The sequence below is a fragment of the Cherax quadricarinatus genome, chromosome 91 (assembly GCF_038502225.1).
Source record: "Cherax quadricarinatus isolate ZL_2023a chromosome 91, ASM3850222v1, whole genome shotgun sequence".
NCBI classification, from domain to species: Eukaryota; Metazoa; Arthropoda; class Malacostraca; order Decapoda; family Parastacidae; genus Cherax; species Cherax quadricarinatus.
The window spans coordinates 14,538,571-14,560,571 of record NC_091382.1 but is presented as its reverse complement, the minus strand read 5'-3'; the positions used below and the strand labels follow the sequence as shown (position 1 = coordinate 14,560,571).

The window sequence follows — 22,001 nt, the reverse complement described above, 5'->3', positions numbered from 1 at the left end:
TTACTACATTATCGTGCCTAGTGGCCCTAACAATTTCCTCCCATAGTAGTCTCCCTTGGTCCCTATCTAAGTTTGGGGGACGGTATATCACTCCTAAAATCAGTTTTTCATGCCCTTCTGAAAATTCTATCCAAACAGACTCTGTATGTGTTACTTCAGACTTAATACCCATTTTTATGCAACAGTTCAAGCGATCTCGGACATACAATGCCACCCCACCCACCTTCCCGATACTTCTGTCTACTTGGAACAATTTAAAACCCTGAATATGACATTCTGCAGGCATGTCCCGACTTTTTGAATTAAACCACGTCTCAGTTAAGGCAAATACATCAATGTTACCTGCACTAGCAACTAATCTCAACTCGTCCATCTTATTCCTAGCACTATGGCAATTAGCATAATAAACATTGAAAGACTCTCCTTTCTCTTTACCCTTCCTGCTCATTTCTGTTTTTCTACTAATCCTATTACTGTCCTTATAACCCAAAGTCTCTGGCTTTTCAATATCTACCTCGTTCTGCTTATTACTAGTTCCCCTAGAACTCGTAATATTACTACACTGGAACTTCACTGTTTTCCTGCCAAAACCCATACCACTAACTATTCCTAGTTTAAAGTCCTAACTGCTCCCTCCACTGCAGTTGCCAGTGCTACCACCCCAGACCTAGATAAGTGAGCCCCATCCCTGGCATACATGTCATTTCTGCCATAGAAGAGGTCCCAGTTGTCAATGAATGTTACCACATTTTCCTTACAGTATTTGTCCAGCCAGCAATTGACACCAATTGCCCTGGACAACCATTCATTTCCAACTCCTCTCCTTGGAAAAATATCACATATGACAGGGTTCCCCCACTTACTCCTAATTATTTCTATTGCTGACCTATACCTGCTAATCAGGTCTTCACTCCTACGTCATCCAGACGGCTAACAATATCCTCCATCACAGCCCCAGGAAAGCAAACTCTCTGTCTCCTACTCCTGTCCTTCAAGCATACCCATATACCTAACTTGGCTATCCCCAACAACAACAATATTCTTACCTTCCTTGGTGTCGTTCGTCGTGATGTTCCCAGTAGTCGACTCACATTCGTCGGGTAGCACTGAGAATGTATTAGATGTTTCCACAACAGTTTCCACGGCAGTCTCTTTCTTCTTCATCGTTTCTACCTTTCCATTCGTCTTCTTGATCGTCAACTTCGTTCCCTGCTGTCCAGCTACTGACCAGTTTCCCTTCTTGACCTGAGGACTCAAAACAGGAGGACTACTACGAATCTTCTTGTTTTCCTCGGTCAGTCGCCGAATCTCCATCTCCGCCATCCTCAATTCTTCCTTAAGCTGTTGGTAAAGTTGCCCGATGGAGGGCATCTTGCTTCAATTCGTAGAGAGCGCGCAAACAGGTCTTCACAGAGCTAAGTACACGTTACCACTGCACAAAAGCCAACTCAATCAAGAGCTACTGCGAAGCACGTCTGCACGGCACAATAGCGATGCGAACACGACCCAATAGCGATGCGAACACGATCAAATCTTAAAAAAATCTCATTCCTAGGGGTTGCACGACTCTACGGGCTTAGTGCTTTCCCATGTCAATAATAATACAAATAATTGTAAGATAATTATTAATTTTATAATAATAATAATAATAATAATAATAATAATTATTATTATTATTATTATTATTATTATTATTATTATTATTATTATTATTATTTGTAGTCATTTCCATACAATAATAATAATAATACTAATAATTATTATTATTATTATTCTTGTATGGAAATGTCTACATATATTAAGGAGGCTTTACAACTCACAGTGACGACCAACATCGGTGTTATAACGACTTCCCAATGATCGTTGACCTCTGTGGTTTAGCTCATATAAAAACGTTTTCTTCTGAGGTCCAACATTTTTAGCATGTAGAATAGCTGCTCTGTCGTGAGGCACATTAAAGAGGCGATCACCAAACATCTGATTGGGTAAGAAGACATCACACTTTAGGGAGCAATGCTGTCCCCTACGTTCTTTCAAGAATGAATCATGTACAAAAATAATGATCTGATTGCAAAGATTTGAATTTCAGATACATTATACCTCAAATTATATATTTTATATGTTGTATGGCAAATGTTTATGAATACAAAGTTAAATAAATTGCCATAATTTTTAGTCATATTATTTTTTTTAAAGCAGTGAGGGATGCAAAATCTTTTATTTTAGGAAATAAATATTAAACAAAAATAAAAATGTAAAATATATATAAAAAAAATCTTACCTGTGACAAATGAAAAAACTAGATGGGTAATTGCAAGCAATAATTAAAATTAACTCTTACCTGACAGATAATGTCTGCATCTTCCAAGTTAACTCGAACACCTCCAACATACTGGCCATAGATCTTGGTGGCAAGTTCCACAGGTTTAGTCTCATGTTCTAAGTAAAGTGTCGCTGGACAGATCTTGTCGACGTTGTTCAGAAGTTCTGATTTTGCAGACTCACTGGCGTAGAGATCTGTAAAAAAAAACATTACAAAACCTAGAACTAGAAAGTATTCTTAAGACGATATAATTGATACTAGAATTATTTCTAATATATATATATATATATATATATATATATATATATATATATATATATATATATATATATATATATATATATATATATATGTATATATATATATTTATATATGTCGTGCCGAATAGGCAGAACTTGCGATCTTGGCTTAAATAGAAACGCTCATCTTGCCATATAGGACAAGTGAAAATTTGTGTATGCAATAATTTCGCTAAAACCATTCTGAACCTAATGAAAAAAATATATTTCACTCTGTTTGTTTAGTATTAAATTATTGTAAACAAATCTAAAATATATTTAGTTGGGATAGGCTAAAATAAATTGTTCTTGTTATAATAACGTTAGGTAAGTTTTCTAAGATTCTTTTGGAGCAAAATTAAAAATTTTTACATTAACATTAATGAAAAAAATATACCTTTAAACGTATAAGAGAAAATTTTAGAAAGGACTTAATTTTAAATGAGTTCTTGCTAATTGACCAGTTTTACATATTCGGCACAACATATATATATATATATATATATATGTATATATATATATATATATATATATATATATATATATATATATATATATATATATATATATATATATATATATATATATATATATATATAAACATTGATCTCTGGCCGAAGGAGACTCGAGCCTACAAACCTACAGTGCTTTACCATTCTCACCACACTGGACCAATACCTTCGCGTCCAGCTCATGCTAGACGTTGATCCAAGGCAGCCAGCTTTCAGGGAGGAGGCTTACAGATTTTCATCTCATCCCCTGCATGCATCAGCCTTACTAGAGATTTTAACAATGCAAGGAATTCACAAGAGCAGGCGAAAATTATTTCGCCTGTTCTTGCAAATTCCTTGCACACACACACACACACACACACACACACACACACACACACACACACACACACATATATATATATATATATATATATATATATATATATATATATATATATATATATATATATTATTATCACACTGGCCGATTCCCACCAAGGCAGGGTGGCCCGAAAAAGAAAAACTTTCACCATCATTTACTCCATCACTGTCTTGCCAGAAGAGTGCTTTACACTACAGTTTTTAAACTGCAACATTAACACCCCTCCTTCAGAGTGTAGGCACTGTACTTCCCATCTCCAGGACTCAAGTACGGGCTGCCGGTTTCCCTGAACCCTTTCATAAATGTTACTTTGCTCACACTCCAACAGCACGTCAAGTATTAAAAAAAACATTTGTCTCCATTCACTTCTATCAAACACGCTCACGCATGCCTGCTGGAAGTCCAAGCCCCTCGCACACAAAACCTCCTTTACCCCCTCTCTCCAACCTTTCCTAGGCCGACCCCTACCCCGCCTTCCTTCCACTACAGACTGATACACTCTTGAAGTCATTCTGTTTCGCTCCATTCTCTCTACATGTCCGAACCACCTCAACAACCCTTCCTCAGCCCTCTGGACAACAGTTTTGGTGATCCCACACCTCCTCCTAACTTCCAAACTACGAATTCTCTGCATTATATTCACACCACACATTGCCCTCAGACATGACATCTCCACTGCCTCCAGCCTTCTCCTCGCTGCAACATTCATCACCCATGCTTCACACCCATATAAGAGCGTTGGTAGAACTATATTCTCATACATTCCCCTCTTTGCCTCCAAGGACAAAGATCTTCGTCTCCACAGACTCCTAAGTGCACCACTCACTCTTTTCCCCTCATCAATTCTATGAGTCACCTCATCTTTCATAGACCCATCCACTGACACGTCCACTCCCAAATATCTGAATACATTTACCTCCTCCATACTCTCTCCCTCCAATCTGATATTCAATCTTTCATCACCTAATCTTTTTGTTATCCTCATAACCTTACTCTTTCCTGTATTCACCCTTAATTTTCTTCTTTTGCACACCCTACCAAATTCATCCACCAATCTCTGCAACTTCTCTTCAGAATCTCCCAAGAGCACAGTGTCATCAGCAAAGAGCAGCTGTGACAACTCTCACTTTGTGTGTGATTGTTTATCTTTAACTCCACGCCTCTTGCCAAGACCCTCGCATTTACTTCTCTTACAACCCCATCTATAAATATATTAAACAACCACGGTGACATCACACATCCTTGTCTAAGGCCTACTTTTACTGGGAAATAATTTCCCTCTTTCCTACATACTCTAACTTGAGCCTCACTATCCTCGTAAAAACTCTTCACTGCTTTCAGTAACCTACCTCCTACACCATACACTTGCAACATCTGCCACATTGCCCCCCTATCCACCCTGTCATACGCCTTTTCCAAATCCATAAATGCCACAGAGACCTCTTTAGCCTTATCTAAATACTGTTCACTTATATGTTTCACTGTAAACACCTGGTCCACACACCCCCTACCTTTCCTAAAGCCTCCTTGTTCATCTGCTATCCTTTTCTCCGTCTTACTCTTAATTCTTTCAATAATAACTCTACCATACACTTTACCAGGTATACTCAGCAGACTTATCCCCCTATAATTTTTGCACTCTCTTTTATCCCCTTTGCCTTTATACAAAGGAACTATGCATGCTCTCTGCCAATCCCTAGGTACCTTACCCTCTTCCATACATTTATTAAATAATTGCACCAACCACTCCAAAACTATATCCCCACCTGCTTTTAACATTTCTATCTTTATCCCATCAATCCCGGCTGCCTTACCCCCTTTCATTTTACCTACTGCCTCACGAACTTCCCCCACTCTCACAACTGGCTCTTCCTCACTCCTACAAGATGTTATTCCTCCTTGTCCTATACACGAAATCACAGCTTCCCTATCTTCATCAACATTTAACAATTCCTCAAAATATTCCCTCCATCTTCCCAATACCTCTAACTCTCCATTTAATAACTCTCCTCTCCTATTTTTAACTGGCAAATCCATTTGTTCTCTAGGCTTTCTTAACTTGTTAATCTCACTCCAAAACTTTTTCTTATTTTCAACAAAATTTGTTGATAACATCTCACCCACTCTCTCATTTGCTCTCTTTTTACATTGCTTCACCACTCTCTTAACCTCTCTCTTTTTCTCCATATACTCTTCCCTCCTTGCATCACTTCTACTTTGTAAAAGCTTCTCATATGCTAACTTTTTCTCCCTTACTACTCTCTTTACATCATCATTCCACCAATCGCCCCTCTTCCCTCCTGCACCCACTTTCCTGTAACCACAAACTTCTGCTGAACACTCCAACACTACATTTTTAAACCTACCCTATACCTCTTCGACCCCATTGCCTATGCTCTCATTAGCCCATCTATCCTCCAATAGCTGTTTATATCTTACCCTAACTGCCTCCTCTTTTAGTTTATAAACCTTCACCTCTCTCTTCCCTGATGCTTCTATTCTCCTTGTATCCCATCTACCTTTTACTCTCAGTGTAGCTACAACTAGAAAGTGATCTGATATATCTGTGGCCCCTCTATAAACATGTACATCCTGAAGTCTACTCAACAGTCTTTTATCTACCAATACATAATCCAACAAACTACTGTCATTTCGCCCTACATCATATCTTGTATACTTATTTATCCTCTTTTTCTTAAAATATGTATTACCTATAACTAAACCCCTTTCTATACAAAGTTCAATCAAAGGGCTCCCATTATCATTTACACCTGGCACCCCAAACTTACCTACCTAGCATTCAGGTCCCCTACCACAATTACTCTCTCACTTGGTTCAAAGGCTCCTATACATTCACTTAATATCTCCCAAAATCTCTCTCTCTCCTCTGCATTCCTCTCTTCTCCAGGTGCATACACGCTTATTACAACCCACTTCTCGCATCCAACCTTTACTTTAATCCACATAATTCTTGAATTTACACATTCATATTCTCTTTTCTCCTTCCATAACTGATCATTCAACATTACTGCTACCCCTTCCTTTGCTCTAACTCTCTTAGATACTCCAGATTTAATCCCATTTATTTCCCCCCACTGAAACTCTCCTACCCCCTTCAGCTTTGTTTCTCTTAGGGCCAGGACATCCAACTTCTTTTCATTCATAACATCAGTATATATATATATATATATATATATATATATATATATATATATATATATATATATATATATATATATATATATACATTAACATAATCATAGCCAGAAAGACTTTATTCCTGATAATTTAGAACTTTCATTAACATAAGAAATGAGCAACAGTAGGAGGAAGAAGCCTCAAGGTGAAGAACAGGAAACAGAGAAAGAGGAGGAGGAAGAAAGGGAAGAATATTAGAGAAAGAGTAGAGGCTGAAGGGAGAACCTCACACCATAAGAAAATGAAGAAACGAGAAAGAACAGCATGCAGAGGAAGAGTAGATGCACAAGGACGAAAAAGGAGCAGGAAGAGAAGGAGAAAGAAAAGGATAACTATAAAGAAAAAGAGGAAGTGTGTGTGTAGTAAAAGAGGAGGAGGAGGAGGAGGAGGAGGAGCATCACCAAGTGAAACAAATAGCCTCAACACGGACTGAGAGAGGAAATGATAAGTATTAATAATAATAAAATATGAAATTAACGCACAGAATGCAAAAATGCCGCCTTCATGAGAATTGACTCCAGATATAATGTCCACAGTGCTGTGTTTGCCCTGAGTCATCAACACTTCAGGTTCAGCTGGAAGGAAGTCACCATCCACACGTGGACCCAGCAACAGAGGGTGAAACACACTTTTCTGGGTAATACAGATAACACTAACTCATAGTCCTGGGTAATACAAATAACATTAAGAATAAACATACCTAGGAATAGAAGTGTAAGAAATCACTCATGGAATACATGCGGCAGCAGTGTAAGTGAGTGAAGAGAGTGAAGTTATTCTGCATGTTAGGTCACGTATTGACCAACCGGTAAAAAAGGACTTTGGCAATTCTCAAGCTATGTATACTTTGTGTTATTACAAGAAGCACTGAAAAAAAGTGAACTTGACAATATCCTAATACATAATCTGTTAAACGCCCTGTACTTCACCGTGAACCATAACCCATTCCCGATCTCGTAAATGTTGTTTTTTCTTGTGTAAAATAATGAGGAAGATGACAGTCTGTGAAACGTGTCAAGTTATGTGTTCAAACTTGACATATTCCAAACCACATATGATAATTCAAAATTAATTAAATGACTAAATCAGTGGTGAGAGTCGCGCCTCTTACCACTCAGGTCCATGGATCGAATCTCTGGACAATAAAAAAATCTAAGATTTACAAGACTGAAACCAATGTGCTCCAGACTGTAGCAGTGGGACCCCCATGCTGAAAGTGTGTTTAAAGAGATACATTTCCTCTTTTTTCACCTAGATTTTTTCGGCCCACTGCGATCAGTCAGCGATGACCATGGTGAATGTCTCCACCAAGACATCTCAATCATGGAGAAATACCACCAGGTGGATGGAGGCCATCATTGTTAGCAGATTGCTGCTGAATAATATAAATGAGAGTGAGCAGTTAGTTTGCAGTAGAAATGGAATTCTTCAACATCTACTTCTAAAAGGAATAAAAAGTGGTACCTACAAATCCAGGCGATTACTGCACGATGAACACTGGCCAAATGGGCAAAAAGATCCCCTCACTAATATCATACACCTGTATGCAAGACACATACAGCATTAATACATTTACTGGAGAGATGTGTCTTCCACAGAGGGATATATGAATTCATTATATATACATAGAACGAGATACAGAGTATATAGGTGGAGGCAGGTGCTGCATAAGCTGAGGGCAGAGAGGGATGGTGATCAGCTTAGATTATGAATCTGCCTTAATAATCTTGAAAAACTGGCAAAACACATTGTTCCTGTGCTGGACATGATCATCACTTAAATGTCACTCACAACCCATACAGCACCTGACACTACCCACTTGCATTTCTTGTTCTCTGTATGAGACTAACATAACACCAGATGGGCGATACATCTCCCCATTAAATATCTTATTTCCTCAGGTTTCAACTTGTATACATGCCAATGTCCGTTTAGAAAAACACATAAGCAAACACTACGACATATTTATTAGAAAACGTTACGGTCCTGGACCTTTATCATCGTGATCAAGGTCCCAGAGCCGAAACGCTTTCCAGTAAATATGTCCTAGTGTTTCCATACGTATTTTTTTTAAACCAGCTTGCCGGTATTTATGATCAAGGTCCATTCCACATGTCAATATCAATCACTCTAACCTCCTTGAAGCTCCTTCCTGGATACAAATGCTATAGTTCCAAGAACAGATGCTACAACAAAATCGCCCACCTAGTCGTATAGTAAGTAAACATCTGCTTTTACCCTTACACTTGTCATATAGCCGAAGTTCAATTTATGTGAGTTACTTTTTATGTCTAACTTGTATGTGCTATTAAGACCATTGACAACAAAATAATTTTCTGTATGATTGTTTTAATGTTTGTGATAGTGGAGATGTCGTGGTGATGGTGAGGTGAAAATGTTTGTGATACCTGATTAAGTTATTTTATCGAGAATAAGATAAACCCGTAGTGTCATTCAACACCAGAGGAATGCAAGGTAATCATATTCAGCTCTAGTAAACAAAGAAGGGTGCCAGACCTTCCTAGTTTGAGCTTTTCACTGGCATTAAGATAATCCCTCTCCTCCCTCGCCACATGAAGGATAATGATGTATCTCAGTAGCACGGAAATGAACTCTTATTGTTGACACTAGCAGATGATTTTATGATATGTAGTTCCTTTGGTACAGCCATCAACAACCCAATACTCTTAATATTTATAGTAATAATAATAATACTAATAGTAGTAGTATTAATAATAATAATTATTATTATTATTATTATTATTATTATTATTATTATTATTTACTGCGCACACCTACGGCATAGATGTGTTTTCTCTGATTCAGTCCTAATCAGACCAGTTGAGACAATTCTCATTTCAATTAAGGTCAACGACAATTACTCAGATATGGGACACTAACTATTATATTATGGCGTATTTTTACAATTTTTTTTTCAATTGCCCGAGTGAGCAAAATACCGTTCACTTGTAGTGTATGTGTGTTTATTTAACAGTCATGGGTATTTATGCACTCTACATATATACAATGCTTTTACTGAGGCAGAATGACTTATATCTTTTCTTCTGTTGAGTTTAAATTATGCATAAAAAATCCAAATCAAGAACACTTACATAATATTGTGTCAAGGACATAGTCAGATTTTCAACACTGACGCCCTGGAGACAAGTAAGGAGAATGTTGCTCTGTGACTCACTCTGCACTTCTCCACCATCTGGACATCCGAAAAGCTTTCCGGTGTACTGTGCGACCTCCTTGAATTGTCCTCCCAATGCCCAGGGACCAAACATTGTGCCGGACTGCATAATACCTCGAGCAAACAAGCCTGATAATACAAAAAAAAATCTCACATATTTATATAAAGTGAAGCAATAAACCCAAGTGGATCCTTCAGAGCTAGGGCTGGAGGCACCAACTGCACTCCACTTAATGCGAGATAAATTGTTAATTCATACATATATGCGCTGCATATTTATTACAGTTGTGCATGTATCCATTACACACTCCACAGCTGGTTGTACATTCTCCTCTACTATTATTGTTAAGGGTGAGGGCTGATTGTTTTTTAATTTCAGGGTTAATTCGACGAGGGTTACTGAGGCTGCTGTAAGTTCTTCTCTACTCCAACAGTGATACCTTAATCCCTAAAATGGACTTAATTCATAGTGAGTTTATTCTCTCAAAATTGAAAAAAATTAAATATTTTAAAAGTATTTCCTTTCCAATTCTCACAAGAAAACGGCAGAATATAGTAATGGATTTTTTTTAACGAAACCTAACTTTGTTAAAATTTATTTAAAATGAGATGCCTTACTTTAACAAATCTAAGAATCTTCGTAATTAAGTTTTACTATTTTCTATGGTGTCTGCATTTCCAGTGATAAAATAAATCTGTTTTTCATACATTTCAGTTGAAGGATAGAGCTATAAAGTCACTTATAACATTCACACATAGTAACAATTGATTAGCAATGACAACTCACCTTGACTGTGTGGAGACAAAATGTGGAAATGTACTGAGACTGCGCCAGCACTCACTCCAAATATAGTGACTCTGCTAGCGTCTCCTCCGAAATTGTAAACATTTCTTTGTATCCACTGAAGAGCCATTGTCTGGTCTTTCAGCCCAAAATTACCAGGAATCACAGAGTCTCCTGTTGATAGAAAACCTGAAAAAGGAGAAAATTATATATGTATAACAAGAACTCTCTTTTTTAAAACATACTATATAGAAAGCTGCTTGTTATACAGAGCATTTCAGGCAAAGTAGGTCAGTTTTATCCCAGGATGCGACCCACGCCAGTCGACTAACACCTAGGATGCGACCCATACCAGTCGATTAACACCAAGGATGCTATCCACACCAGTCGACTAACACCCAGGTACCCATTATTACTGATGGGTTAACATGGACAACTGGTGTAAAGAAACACTCTCAATGATTCTACCCTCGCCGGGAATCGAACCTGGACGAGGACACTCACCGTGTGAAGTGAGAGATTTTGCCACTAGGCCACGAGGCACCGTGGCCTTGGCATATTAATATTAGCCATCATGAATTTCATTTTATTGGTCCTTTACAGCTAACTAGGAAAAGATAAAATGAATACTTCAGTAAAATGTACTTATTATCCAGACTGAATTTTTTCTTGCTTTCTGTTCGCATATACTTTAACTTAGGTTACCTTAGGATAGTTTACATTAGGTTAGGAAGGAGTAGCTACCATGAGCACTTAAATCTATACTTTAAAAATAAATACCAACTTAAAAGCAGAGAAACACAAGTCTGGCAGCGGGGCATCGAAAAAATCTGCACATCCCTCAAATGCAGTGTGAAATCGAAGCAAGTGCAGTGCCCGAAGAATACTATGTAATCAGCTTTGATTGATGGGAAGGAAGGGTAGCTCCATGGAAATAAATGGTAGAAAAACCGACACATGGAAATATAAACAAATGTGCAGTATAATGTGATCCTTTATTGACAACGTTTCGCCCACATAGTGGGCTTTTTCAAGTCACAAACAGATCTACCTGGGGTGGAAGGTATGCGAGTATTTATAGTCAGGTTCAGAATGCTGAGGTCAGGTGGAGAATGCTGCCTCTGATGATGTACCCAGTGGGGTTATAGAGTCTAAAATCTTGGGTAGCTTGGAAGGGAGATTGGATAAGTTTGTGAGCAGACCTTCTGCAGTGTTCTTCCATTCCTATGCTCTTTAGTGGGATAGCGATGAAGAAGTTTCTTCGCAAGTGGTTCAGCTATGTTATAGAAGCCGCTATTCTGGTTGAAGTTGTCGGATATAGAAATAAGTGATGATTCCATGATTCTTCGGTATTGAGTGTTGCCTTCTGTGGCGATAAGTCTTGAGTTTCAGTAGTTTATCAAGTGGTTGTAGGAATTAAGGTGTTGTACACAGGCATTCCTTGTATCGTCAGACCTGCTTGCGTATTGGTGTTCTGAAATACGTGTTTGGAGGTCCCTTGATGTTTCGCCCACGTATAATTTGCTGCAGTCATTACAAGGGATTATGTATACCTCTGCAGAGGGTGGAAGCTTGTCCTGTCTATCACTGGTAATATCCTTGATGGTCGTGGTTGTGGAGGTAGATACTTGGAATGAGGTATTGGAAAAGATGTTGGAAACGTGTTTGGCAATGGAGTTGGTGGGGAGGACTATGTATCTCTTCTCGGCAGTGTCTTCTCTGGGTGTGATGAAGATGTTTAATGCCCATCGTCTGCAGTCTCTGATGAAGTGACGAGGATAGTGGAGTTTAGAAAATACTTGTTCAATTACAGAGCATTCTTCCTCAAGAAACTCATTGCTGCAGATTCTGAGTGCACGCAAGAAGAAGCCTATAATTACACCACGTTTAGTTTTGGTGTCGTGGTGAGAGTAGAAGTGGAGAAGATCGTTTTGGTTGGTGGGTTTTTGATAGACTTTAAAACGAAGTTCGTGGTCAGCTTTGCAGAGAAGAACATCAAGGAAAGGAAGAGTGTTGTCGACTTCATCTTCAAGTGTGAACTGGATTGAAGGCTCGACCTGGTTGAGCTTGTCTTGGAGAGCTTGGACGTTGAAGCGTCTAGGAGTTATGAAGAGAATGTCGTCAACATAAGGGAGCCAAGTGACAGACGAAGGAATAATGGTGGAGAAACGTTCGGCTTCTAGATGTTCCATGAATAGGTTCGCCAGGACCGCACTGAGTGGCGAACCCATGGGTAGTTCAAAAGTCTGCTGAAAGAGGTGATTTTCGAAAGAGAAACACGTAAAGCCAACACATAGTTCAACAAGGTCGATGAAATCGCTAGCTGGAATAGGAAGATCAAGTGAATCGATGGCTTGTGTAGTAGGTACTTTGGTGAATAGGGAAGGTATATCAAGGCTGGAAAGTTTCTTGTTCCTGATGTTGATGTTGCGAATGCGATTGAGAAGGTCACCCGAGCGTTTGAGATGTGCTGGACTGATAGTGCCCAAGAGTTTAGAGAGGTGTTTTGCGAGAATTCCTGAGAGTTGGTGGGGTGCACTGCCTATTCCCGAGCATATGGGCCTCAGTGGGATACCAGGCTCGTGAGTTTTTGGCAGGCCGTACATTCTGGCAGGTCTGGGGTTGCTGGGTATGGTGTGCAGAAGTTTCTTCCCTTGTTCAGAGCCCCTCAGAATGCGGCGAGTCTTTTGAAGAAAAGTTTTAGTAAGGTTGCCCACTTGGTTAGTTGTGAGAGGTTTGTACGTATCTGGGTCATTAAGTAGACTGAGCATTTTGTTCCTGTAATCGTCAGTGTTCATGATAGCAACACCACCTCCTTTATCAGCGGTGGTGACCCTGATTGGATGCATTCAATTTCTTATATACAATTTCTTGTTTACAATTTTCTTCGTGATTGCATCCAATGAATGGTCTTACCAAGATCTACTCCTCCTCAAATTGCCAACATCAAACCTCCTTTCTCTGCTACAGCTCGGACCTACCTTGAAGAGTGTGCAGATGACTTAAACAAGGCTACAAAGGAAGCTTTTCTCCAAGCCTGAACACTAGGCACAACACTCCGGGGCAACATGAACAGACGCACCACCGAAATCATTTGCAGCAGAGTTACCACAGCGAATGTTCAACAGAAGATCAGACTTACTAGGAAACTACAAACACTCTGCGATAATAGTAATTGGAAAAGTTTAGGAAGGCCTGAAATTATTCAAAATCTTTCATCTCGTCCACTGTCAACCACAGAAACTGAAGCCCTGAGCTTAGGCCTCAAATTCGCAACAGGAATTACGAAACCAAAACAAGACCTCAATTTCATCGCCAAAAACTACAGACACAATGGCCCCGACTTCCAAAAAGGTTATCTTCAAGGCATCATCTCAGCAGCCATCTCAACACGCAGCTCCCCAGTCATACCTCGACGTTACATCAATGCACTCAAAGGTTTAGCAGAAGACACGACCATCAGGGTCACCACCACTGATAAAGGAGGTGGTGTTGTTATCATGAACACTGACGATTACAGGAACAAAATGTTCAGTCTACTTAATGACACAGATACCTACAAACCTCTCACAACTAACCAAGTGGACAACCCTACCAAAACTTTTCTTCAAAGGTCTCGCCGCATTCTGAGGGGCTCAGAACAAGGGAAGAAACTTCTGCACACCATGCCCAGCAACCCCAGACCTGCCAGAATGTACGGGCTGCCAAAAGCTCACAAGCCTTGTATCCCACTGAGGCCCATATCCTCGGGAATAGGCAGTGCTTCCCACCAGCTCTCAGGAATTCTCGCAAAACACCTCTCTAAACTCTTGGGCACTATCAGTCCAGCACATGTAAAAACACTCGGGTGATCTTCTCAATCGCATTCGCAACATCAGCATCAGGAACAAGAAACTTTCCAGCCTTGACGTGACTTCCCTATTCACCAAAGTACCTACTACACAAGCCATCGATCTCTTGTGCAGGAAAATTGATGATTCACTTGATCTTCCTATTCCAGCCAGCGATTTCATCGACCTTGTTGAACTATGTGTTGGCTTTACGTGTTTCTCTTTCGAAAATCACCTCTTTCAGCAGACTTTTGGACTACCCATGGGTTCGCCACTCAGTGCGGTCCTGGCGAACCTATACATGGAACATCTAGAAGCCGAACGTTTCTCCACTATTATTCCTTCGTCTGTCACTTGGCTCCCTTATGTTGACGACATTCACCTCATAACTCCTAAATGCTTCAACATTCAAGCTGTCCAAGACAAGCTCAACCAGGTCGAGCCTTCAATCCAGTTCATACTTGAAGAAGAAGTCGACTACACTCTTCCTTTCCTTGATGTTCTTTTCTGCAAAGCTGACCATGAACTTTGTTTTAAAGTCTATCGAAAACCCACCAACCAAAACGATCTTCTCCACTTCTACTCTCACCACGGCACCAAAACTAAACGTGGTGTAATTATAGGCTTCTTACTGCATGCACTCAGAATCTCCAGCAATAAGTTTCTTGAGGAAGAATGCACTATAATTGAACAAGTATTTTCTAAACTCCACTGTCCTCGTCACTTCATCAGAGACTGCAGACGACGGGCATTAAACATCTTCAACGCACCCAGAGAAGACACTGCCGAGAAGAGATACATAGTCCTCCCCACCAGCTCCATTGCCAAACACGTTTCCAACATCTTTTCCAATACCTCATTCCAAGTATCTACCTCCACAACCACGACCATCAAGGATATTACCAGTGATAGACAGGACAAGCTTCCACCCTCTGCATAGGTATACATAATCCCTTGTAATGACTGCAAGAAATTATACGTGGGGGAAACATCAAGGGACCTCCAAACACGTATTTCAGAACACCAATACGCAAGCAGGTCTGACGATACAAGGAATGCCTGTGTACAACACCGTAATTCCCACAACCACTTGATAAACTACAGAAACTCAAGACTTATCGCCACAGAAGACAACACTCAATACCGAAGAATCATGGAATCATCACTTATTTCTATATCCGACAACTTCAACCAGAATAGCGGCTTCAATAACATAGCTGAACCACTTGCGAATAAACTTCTTCATCGCTATGCCACAAAAGAGCATAGGAATGGAAGAACACTGCAGAAGGTCTGCTCACAAACTTATCCAATCTCCCTTCCAAGCTACCCAAGATTTTAGACTCTATAACCCCACTGGGTACATCATCAGAGACAGCATTCTCCACCTGACCTCAGCATTCTGAACCTGACTATAAATACTCGCATACCTTCCACCCTAGGTAGATCTGTTTGTGACATGAAAAAGCCCACTGTGTGGGCGAAACGTTGTCAATAAAGGATCACATTATACTGCATCTGTGTTTATATTTCCAATGGTAGCTCCAATTCCTTGGATCAAGAGTACTTCATCCTATTTTTAATTTATGTTCTTGGGTCATACTCGAGGATTAACATTGAATACTTCAAAACCACAGGGTACTGTATTGAAGCGTTAAACCTTTGTGGGTAAAGATTTGATCCTCCGTCGCTGTTTGGTCTCTTACCAATTTGGCTGCAACTGAACATGAGTTTACTGCAAATAATAACTAGAAGATAATTACGTCAATAAAGCCATCTAAGGACCAGCCACAGGGATAAAAATGTTTTGTGTGAAACTTTAGAGTCACATGAAAGAAGTACACCTACCAAGAATACCAAGACGGTACTGGATAAAAATTAAGACTACATCTTCATTCAGGAATACATATGGCGAAAATTTTCTTATTCCCTCGTAAAAAAAGGCTCCTCCATGAATGAAGACCATCACTGGAAGTTGGGCTTCAGGCTCACCAGGCTGTAATGTCATAAATCATTAAACTAGTTCAACAGTAATTACTAATAAAGAACTCTTTTCCCATTTTGAGTTAAGATGTTTTTCTTTGCGAGTTTTTGGTTACAGTCGCATGAAACTCTTTGCGAGCAAGAAGATAATTGAAATATATACACTAAGAGGTGTGTATTTCTAATGATTTATATACTCTCAGTGACAACATTGTTTAGTTCACCTGCTTGTTAATGCAAATACCAAAGAAGACAATCATGTTTCACTACCTCATTGACTAAAAGCATGCATTGTCAAGATGGTTTACCTGGAGAAGGCTTCGGGGGTCAACGTCTCCGGGGCCCGGTCTGAGACCAGGGCTCGTAGTGGATAGGGTCTGATCAACAAGGCTGCTACTGCTGGTGGCATGCAGACTGACTTACGAACCAGAGCCCGGCTGGTGCCTCTCCAGTGCCTTCTTGTAGACAGCCAGGGGTCTATTGGTAATCCCCTTTACGTATGCTGGGAGGCAGTTGAACAGTCTTGGGCCCCTGACACTCATTGTGTTGTCTCTCTGTGTACTCGTGGGACCCCTGCTCTTTATTGGAGGATTGTTACATCTCCTGCCGAGTCTTTTACTTTCATAGGCAGTGACTTTCGTGTGCAAATTTGGTACAAATTCATTTAGGATTCTCCAAGTGTATATTATCATGCATCTTTCTCTCCTCTGCTTCAGGGAATACTGATCAAGGGACTTCAAACGTTCCCAGCAATTTAGACTTTTGTACACTTTCAAGGCTAGCAATTTCGTCAGCCTTGAAGGGGGCAATTAGTGCACAGCAGTATTCCAGCCTAGAGAGGACAAGTGATTTGAAGAGAATCATCATGGGCTTGGCATCCCTAGTTTTGAAGATTCTCATTATCCATCCTATCATTTTTCTAGCTGATGCGGTAGGAACACTGTTGTGGTGTTTGAAGGTGAGATCCTCTGACATTATCATTCCCAGGTCCAGCAAATTACTTATTTGCTCTACAGTATGGTTAGAATTTGTTGTATATCCTTATAGTGTTTCAATTTCCTCAAGTTTTCCATATCTAAGCAGTTGAAATTTCTCTTCATTGAATTTCATATTGTTTTGAGTGGCCCATTTGAAGATTTGGTTGATGTCCTCTTGGTGTCTTGCAGTGTCTTCGATGGAGGTCACTGACATGGCAATTCGGGTGTCATCAGCAAAGGAAGACACATTGCTATGGCTTACATCTCTGTCTATATCAGATATAAGGATGAGGAATAGGATAGGGGCGAGTACCGTGCCTTGTGGAAAACAGCTTTTCACTGTAGATATCTCAAACTTTACTCTCTTTGCTATTTTTCTTTTTGTTTTCTTTGTCAGGAAGTTATAGATCCATCTACCAACTTTCCTGTTATTCCTTTATCACGCATTTTGTGCGCTATTACACCATAGCCGCACTTGTCAAAGGCTTTCGCAAAGTCTGTGTATACTACATCTGCATTTTGTTTATCCTCTATAGCATCCAGGACCTTGTCATAGTGGTCCAGTAGCTGGGACCGCAAGAGCGATCCGCTCTAAACATGTGTTTGCCTGGGTTGTGTAACTGATGGGTATATAGGTGATCTGCGATCTCCCTTCGCAGAACCCTTTCAAAAATTTTTATGATGTGGGATGTTACTCCTATCGGTCTGTAATTCATTGCAATTGCTTTACTGCCACCTTTGTGGACGGGGGCTATGTCTGTTGCTTTTAGTAAGTGTAGGATGACGCTTGTGTCCATGCTCCCTCTCCATAGAATGCTAAAGGCACGTGACAGGGGCTTCTTGCAACTCTTGATGAACACACAGTTCCATGAGTCCGGGTCTGGGGCAGAGTACTTGCAAATATTGCATTTAACTCCGTGAGCAGTCCCTTGATGTAGGGAATTTTGTTGTTTGTTGATGACTTTAGTCCCTGTATGTTTGCGATGATAAATATGGTTATATTGTTGCAATTTAGGGTGTTTCCATTTGCTGGCAAAAATGTCTGTTGTTCTGGAATGGAGGCCAATGACTGTGCCTCTGCTCCAGAAGTGTTTTTAATTGGAGTAAGATTTCTCTCATTTCTAGCTAGTCTTTTTTCCTTCTGGCATTAAAAAACCTCCTTCTCTGGAGAGGTTATGGCTCCCCTCTTTTGTTTCCCATGGTCCTGCTGGTCTGTGCTTTCTTGTCCCCTTTGGATGATGGGCCTGGTAGGCTGATGTTGTGACCAAACTTCAACATGGGAAACAAGTGTGATATAAGAGACTTTGATCGTGGAATTATTGTTGGTGCCAGATGGGGTGATTTAAGTATCTCAGAAACTGCTGATCTCCTTGGATTTTCACATATACCAGTCTCTTGAGTTTATAAACAGTATTAAAAGCACAACACGTCCGGTCTGATTTAGATGGAAGGACCAGTTCCAGCGTATTACCTGTATCATTACATGACGTCAGTACTACCTGTGTGTCTTCATGACATCATTCAACACAACATTTGATATATAGAACAATGCTTCGATCTAAACCCAGCATTATCAAATCATTAGATATAAAAAAGCTCTGGTCAGAACAAAGAAATTTCAACAAAATATGTGTGCTCAGAATCATGTCTTTCCACTCTACTTAGTGTATGAGTTTGAACAGAAGAGCAAAAAGGATATATTTCTTGACCTTGGGGGTAAAGATGCTGAGGTAAAGACAGTCTTCGTCTCCCTCGTAAACTGGATGACTGGAAGTGACTGTCTCCGGGGTTACCTGGGAGCAGAGTGGAGGCTCTTGGGACCCATCCCTCACTCCCTCCCACCCATCACCACCAACTGGGTCCTGAGAGATCATCATCATTAGCATAAAGATTATTATAAATATTTATTATTAATATTATTATTATTTTTATTAACACATTAGCGGTTTCCCACCAAGGGATGGAGGCCCAAAAAAGGAAAACTTTCATCATTCACTCCATCACTGTCTTGCCAGAGGCGTTCTTTTTCCCCTCGTCAATTCTATTATTCACTTCATCTTTCATAAACCCATCTTCTGACACTTCCAAATATCTAGAAACATTCACCTCCTCCAAACTCTCTCCCTCCAATCTGATATGCACTCTTTCGTCACCTAATCTTTTTGTTATCCTCTTCATCTTACTCTTTCCTATATTCACTTTTAATTTTCTTCTTTTACATACCCTACCAAATTCATCCACCAATCTCTGCAACTTCTCTTCACAATCTCCCAAAAGCACAGTGTCATCAGCAAAGAGCAACTGTGACAACTCCCACTTTGTGTTAGATTCTTTATCTGTTAACTCCACATTTCTTGCCAACACCTGAGCATTCACTTCTCTTACAACTCCATATATTAATACACTGAACAACCATCACACATTCACTCGGCACGCGAATTATAAAAAAATATAAAAAAATTTAAAAAATTGAGTTAGTCATGTAGAAAAATAGTTTAACTCTTTGGAAACACTCTGGTATAAGAATCACTGATTTTATTATGTCCCAACAAGGAATTAGAGTCATTTATAACATATATGGTGATGCCATCACATGTGGCATGCGTGCTCACATGCTGTCAATTTTCAGATTTTATCCGATTTTTTTGTTTGTTTCATTTATTATTCCTAGTAATATAATAATTAACAATTTGACATCATTACAGTGGGCTGAGCTATTATGGAGTTAAATAACCAATCAGGAAGCAGTCTGAGAAGAAGTGCTGACCAAACATTACTGCCGCCTCGGCAAAATCTTTCGTAATTGCGCACATATCAATACTAAGGCTTATTTATCTATCACAATTGATCTAATATGATATAATAAACAATACAAATAACATAGAAATATGAAAAATACTCTAAAATGAATATTATGTGGCATTATACCGAGCGGTCCACCGGAGGGATCACGTGAGCACTAGAGGATAAAGGATAATGTAAAGGACCTTAATGGAAATAAGTCACTTCTGATTTCTGAAAGTGAAAATATTTATTTCCTTGCAAAGCTTACAATGTGTGGTTTACATGTTATAAAATATTAATTACAAAGACGGCCACTATTCTATTCTATTCTATTTGATTCGCCGGTAATCCCGGCTCGGGTCTCTTCCATTTTGGCGACCCAGCATTGGCTCCCCGGGTAGGAAAGTGACATTTATCGTCACTTGCACCTGTGTAGCAGGTCTTCAGCAGGAAGGGAAGGGGGTACCTCACCGGCCCTATGGCCAGATGACGTACCAAACGTTAGTGTGCACTAACAGTGGCTGGTGTGCAGTGCAATGGAGGCCCAAAGCAGGCCCTCGCAGCAACTTCAGCGGGGGGGGCGGATGATGTGTAAGGACAGGAAGTAAGGTTTCCAAGTCCCTGACAGCTAAGTACACAAGATGTGCTGCCTCATCCTCTCGGGTCTGCCCTACAGGGGTCATTGGGAAGTGTCTACAGCGAAGGGGCATCGTAGCCGGGCAGTCTAACAGGTAGTGCACCAAGGGCTGCGGAACCATTCGGTCACAATGGGCACAGAGCTCCTCTCGTGCCCGTTCAACAATCCGTGCAGTGGTGGAATACCCTAAGTGTAGGCGGTGGATATGCACCCTCAGTTCCCTGGACTGTGTCCGAATACTTGGAGGGGGCACCCTGTGGGTCGCCCTGACATACCAACAGAGGCTCCGTGAATCCCCAGGGTCAAGGAATGGGCACCTGGCCGCACCAGCAGCCCACAGTGCAATCTGGCTGAGGCTGATGGAGATCGCAGCACGTGGCTGTGCCTCGAGGGTTGCAGTCCTAGCAGCCTCATCTGCAGCATCATTGCCAGGGATACCCACATGGCTCGGGATCCAGTTGATGGTAGCCCTGCGACCCTGGGCCATGAGAGTCTGCAGGTCACCCTGGATGGATGTGATTAAGCGTATGTTGTCCTTTGGCTCTCTGTGCATAAGCGCTTGGATCGCTGCCTTGGAATCAACGTGGATGATGGGGGGATGCTGATGGTCTGCAAGAGCATGCCGCAGAGCTTGTTGGATGGCAAAGAGTTCGGCCTGGAGGATGATGCAATGGTCTGGGAGGCGCCAACCTGCTGTCAGATTGCTGTGGAACATCCCAGCAGCTGTGCGGCCTGCCACTGGGTCTCTGGAGCCATCAGTGTAATATGGCACACACCCTGGGCCTTCCGCACCCACAATGCTAGCCGAGGCAAGGTGGTGCAGAATGTCCCGGGTGCAATGCCTCTTGCTGTCTGGTAGGGTTGTCCAGCGCACCGCAAACAGCTCTGGTGCCCAAGGGGGTGGCACCGTGTAGTTTGCTACCAGTCTGTTGCAGCCTCCCACCTGGAGCAATGTCATGGGCAAGAGCTTCTGTGTGGCATCTGCTACCGACCACATCCATCGGCGGCCGGGATGCAGTGGAATGACCTGCCCCTGGCCGACCTGTAAATCTCTCATCAGTTTGTCAGCCCCTGGGAGTCGGAGATACTTTGCAATCCTCCTGGCAGCTACCAGTTGGATTCTGTCTTCAAGAGG

At 40.8% G+C, this 22,001-nt stretch overlaps 1 protein-coding gene across 1 annotated transcript in view; it reads right to left on the bottom strand.

Annotated features, from left to right (window-relative positions):
* Positions 1-22,001, bottom strand: part of LOC128702842 (carboxylic ester hydrolase) — a 69,284-nt gene that overhangs the window by 19,433 nt on the left and 27,850 nt on the right. The window contains exons 3-9 of the mRNA XM_053797270.2: positions 19,155-19,307; positions 16,334-16,481; positions 10,659-10,844; positions 9,789-10,000; positions 7,158-7,308; positions 2,342-2,517; positions 1,821-1,977 (exon numbers count right to left, since the gene is read on the bottom strand). Coding sequence (XP_053653245.2) covers positions 1,821-1,977; positions 2,342-2,517; positions 7,158-7,308; positions 9,789-10,000; positions 10,659-10,844; positions 16,334-16,481; positions 19,155-19,307 — 1,183 coding nt within the window. The remainder of the gene's footprint in view (positions 1-1,820; positions 1,978-2,341; positions 2,518-7,157; positions 7,309-9,788; positions 10,001-10,658; positions 10,845-16,333; positions 16,482-19,154; positions 19,308-22,001) is intronic.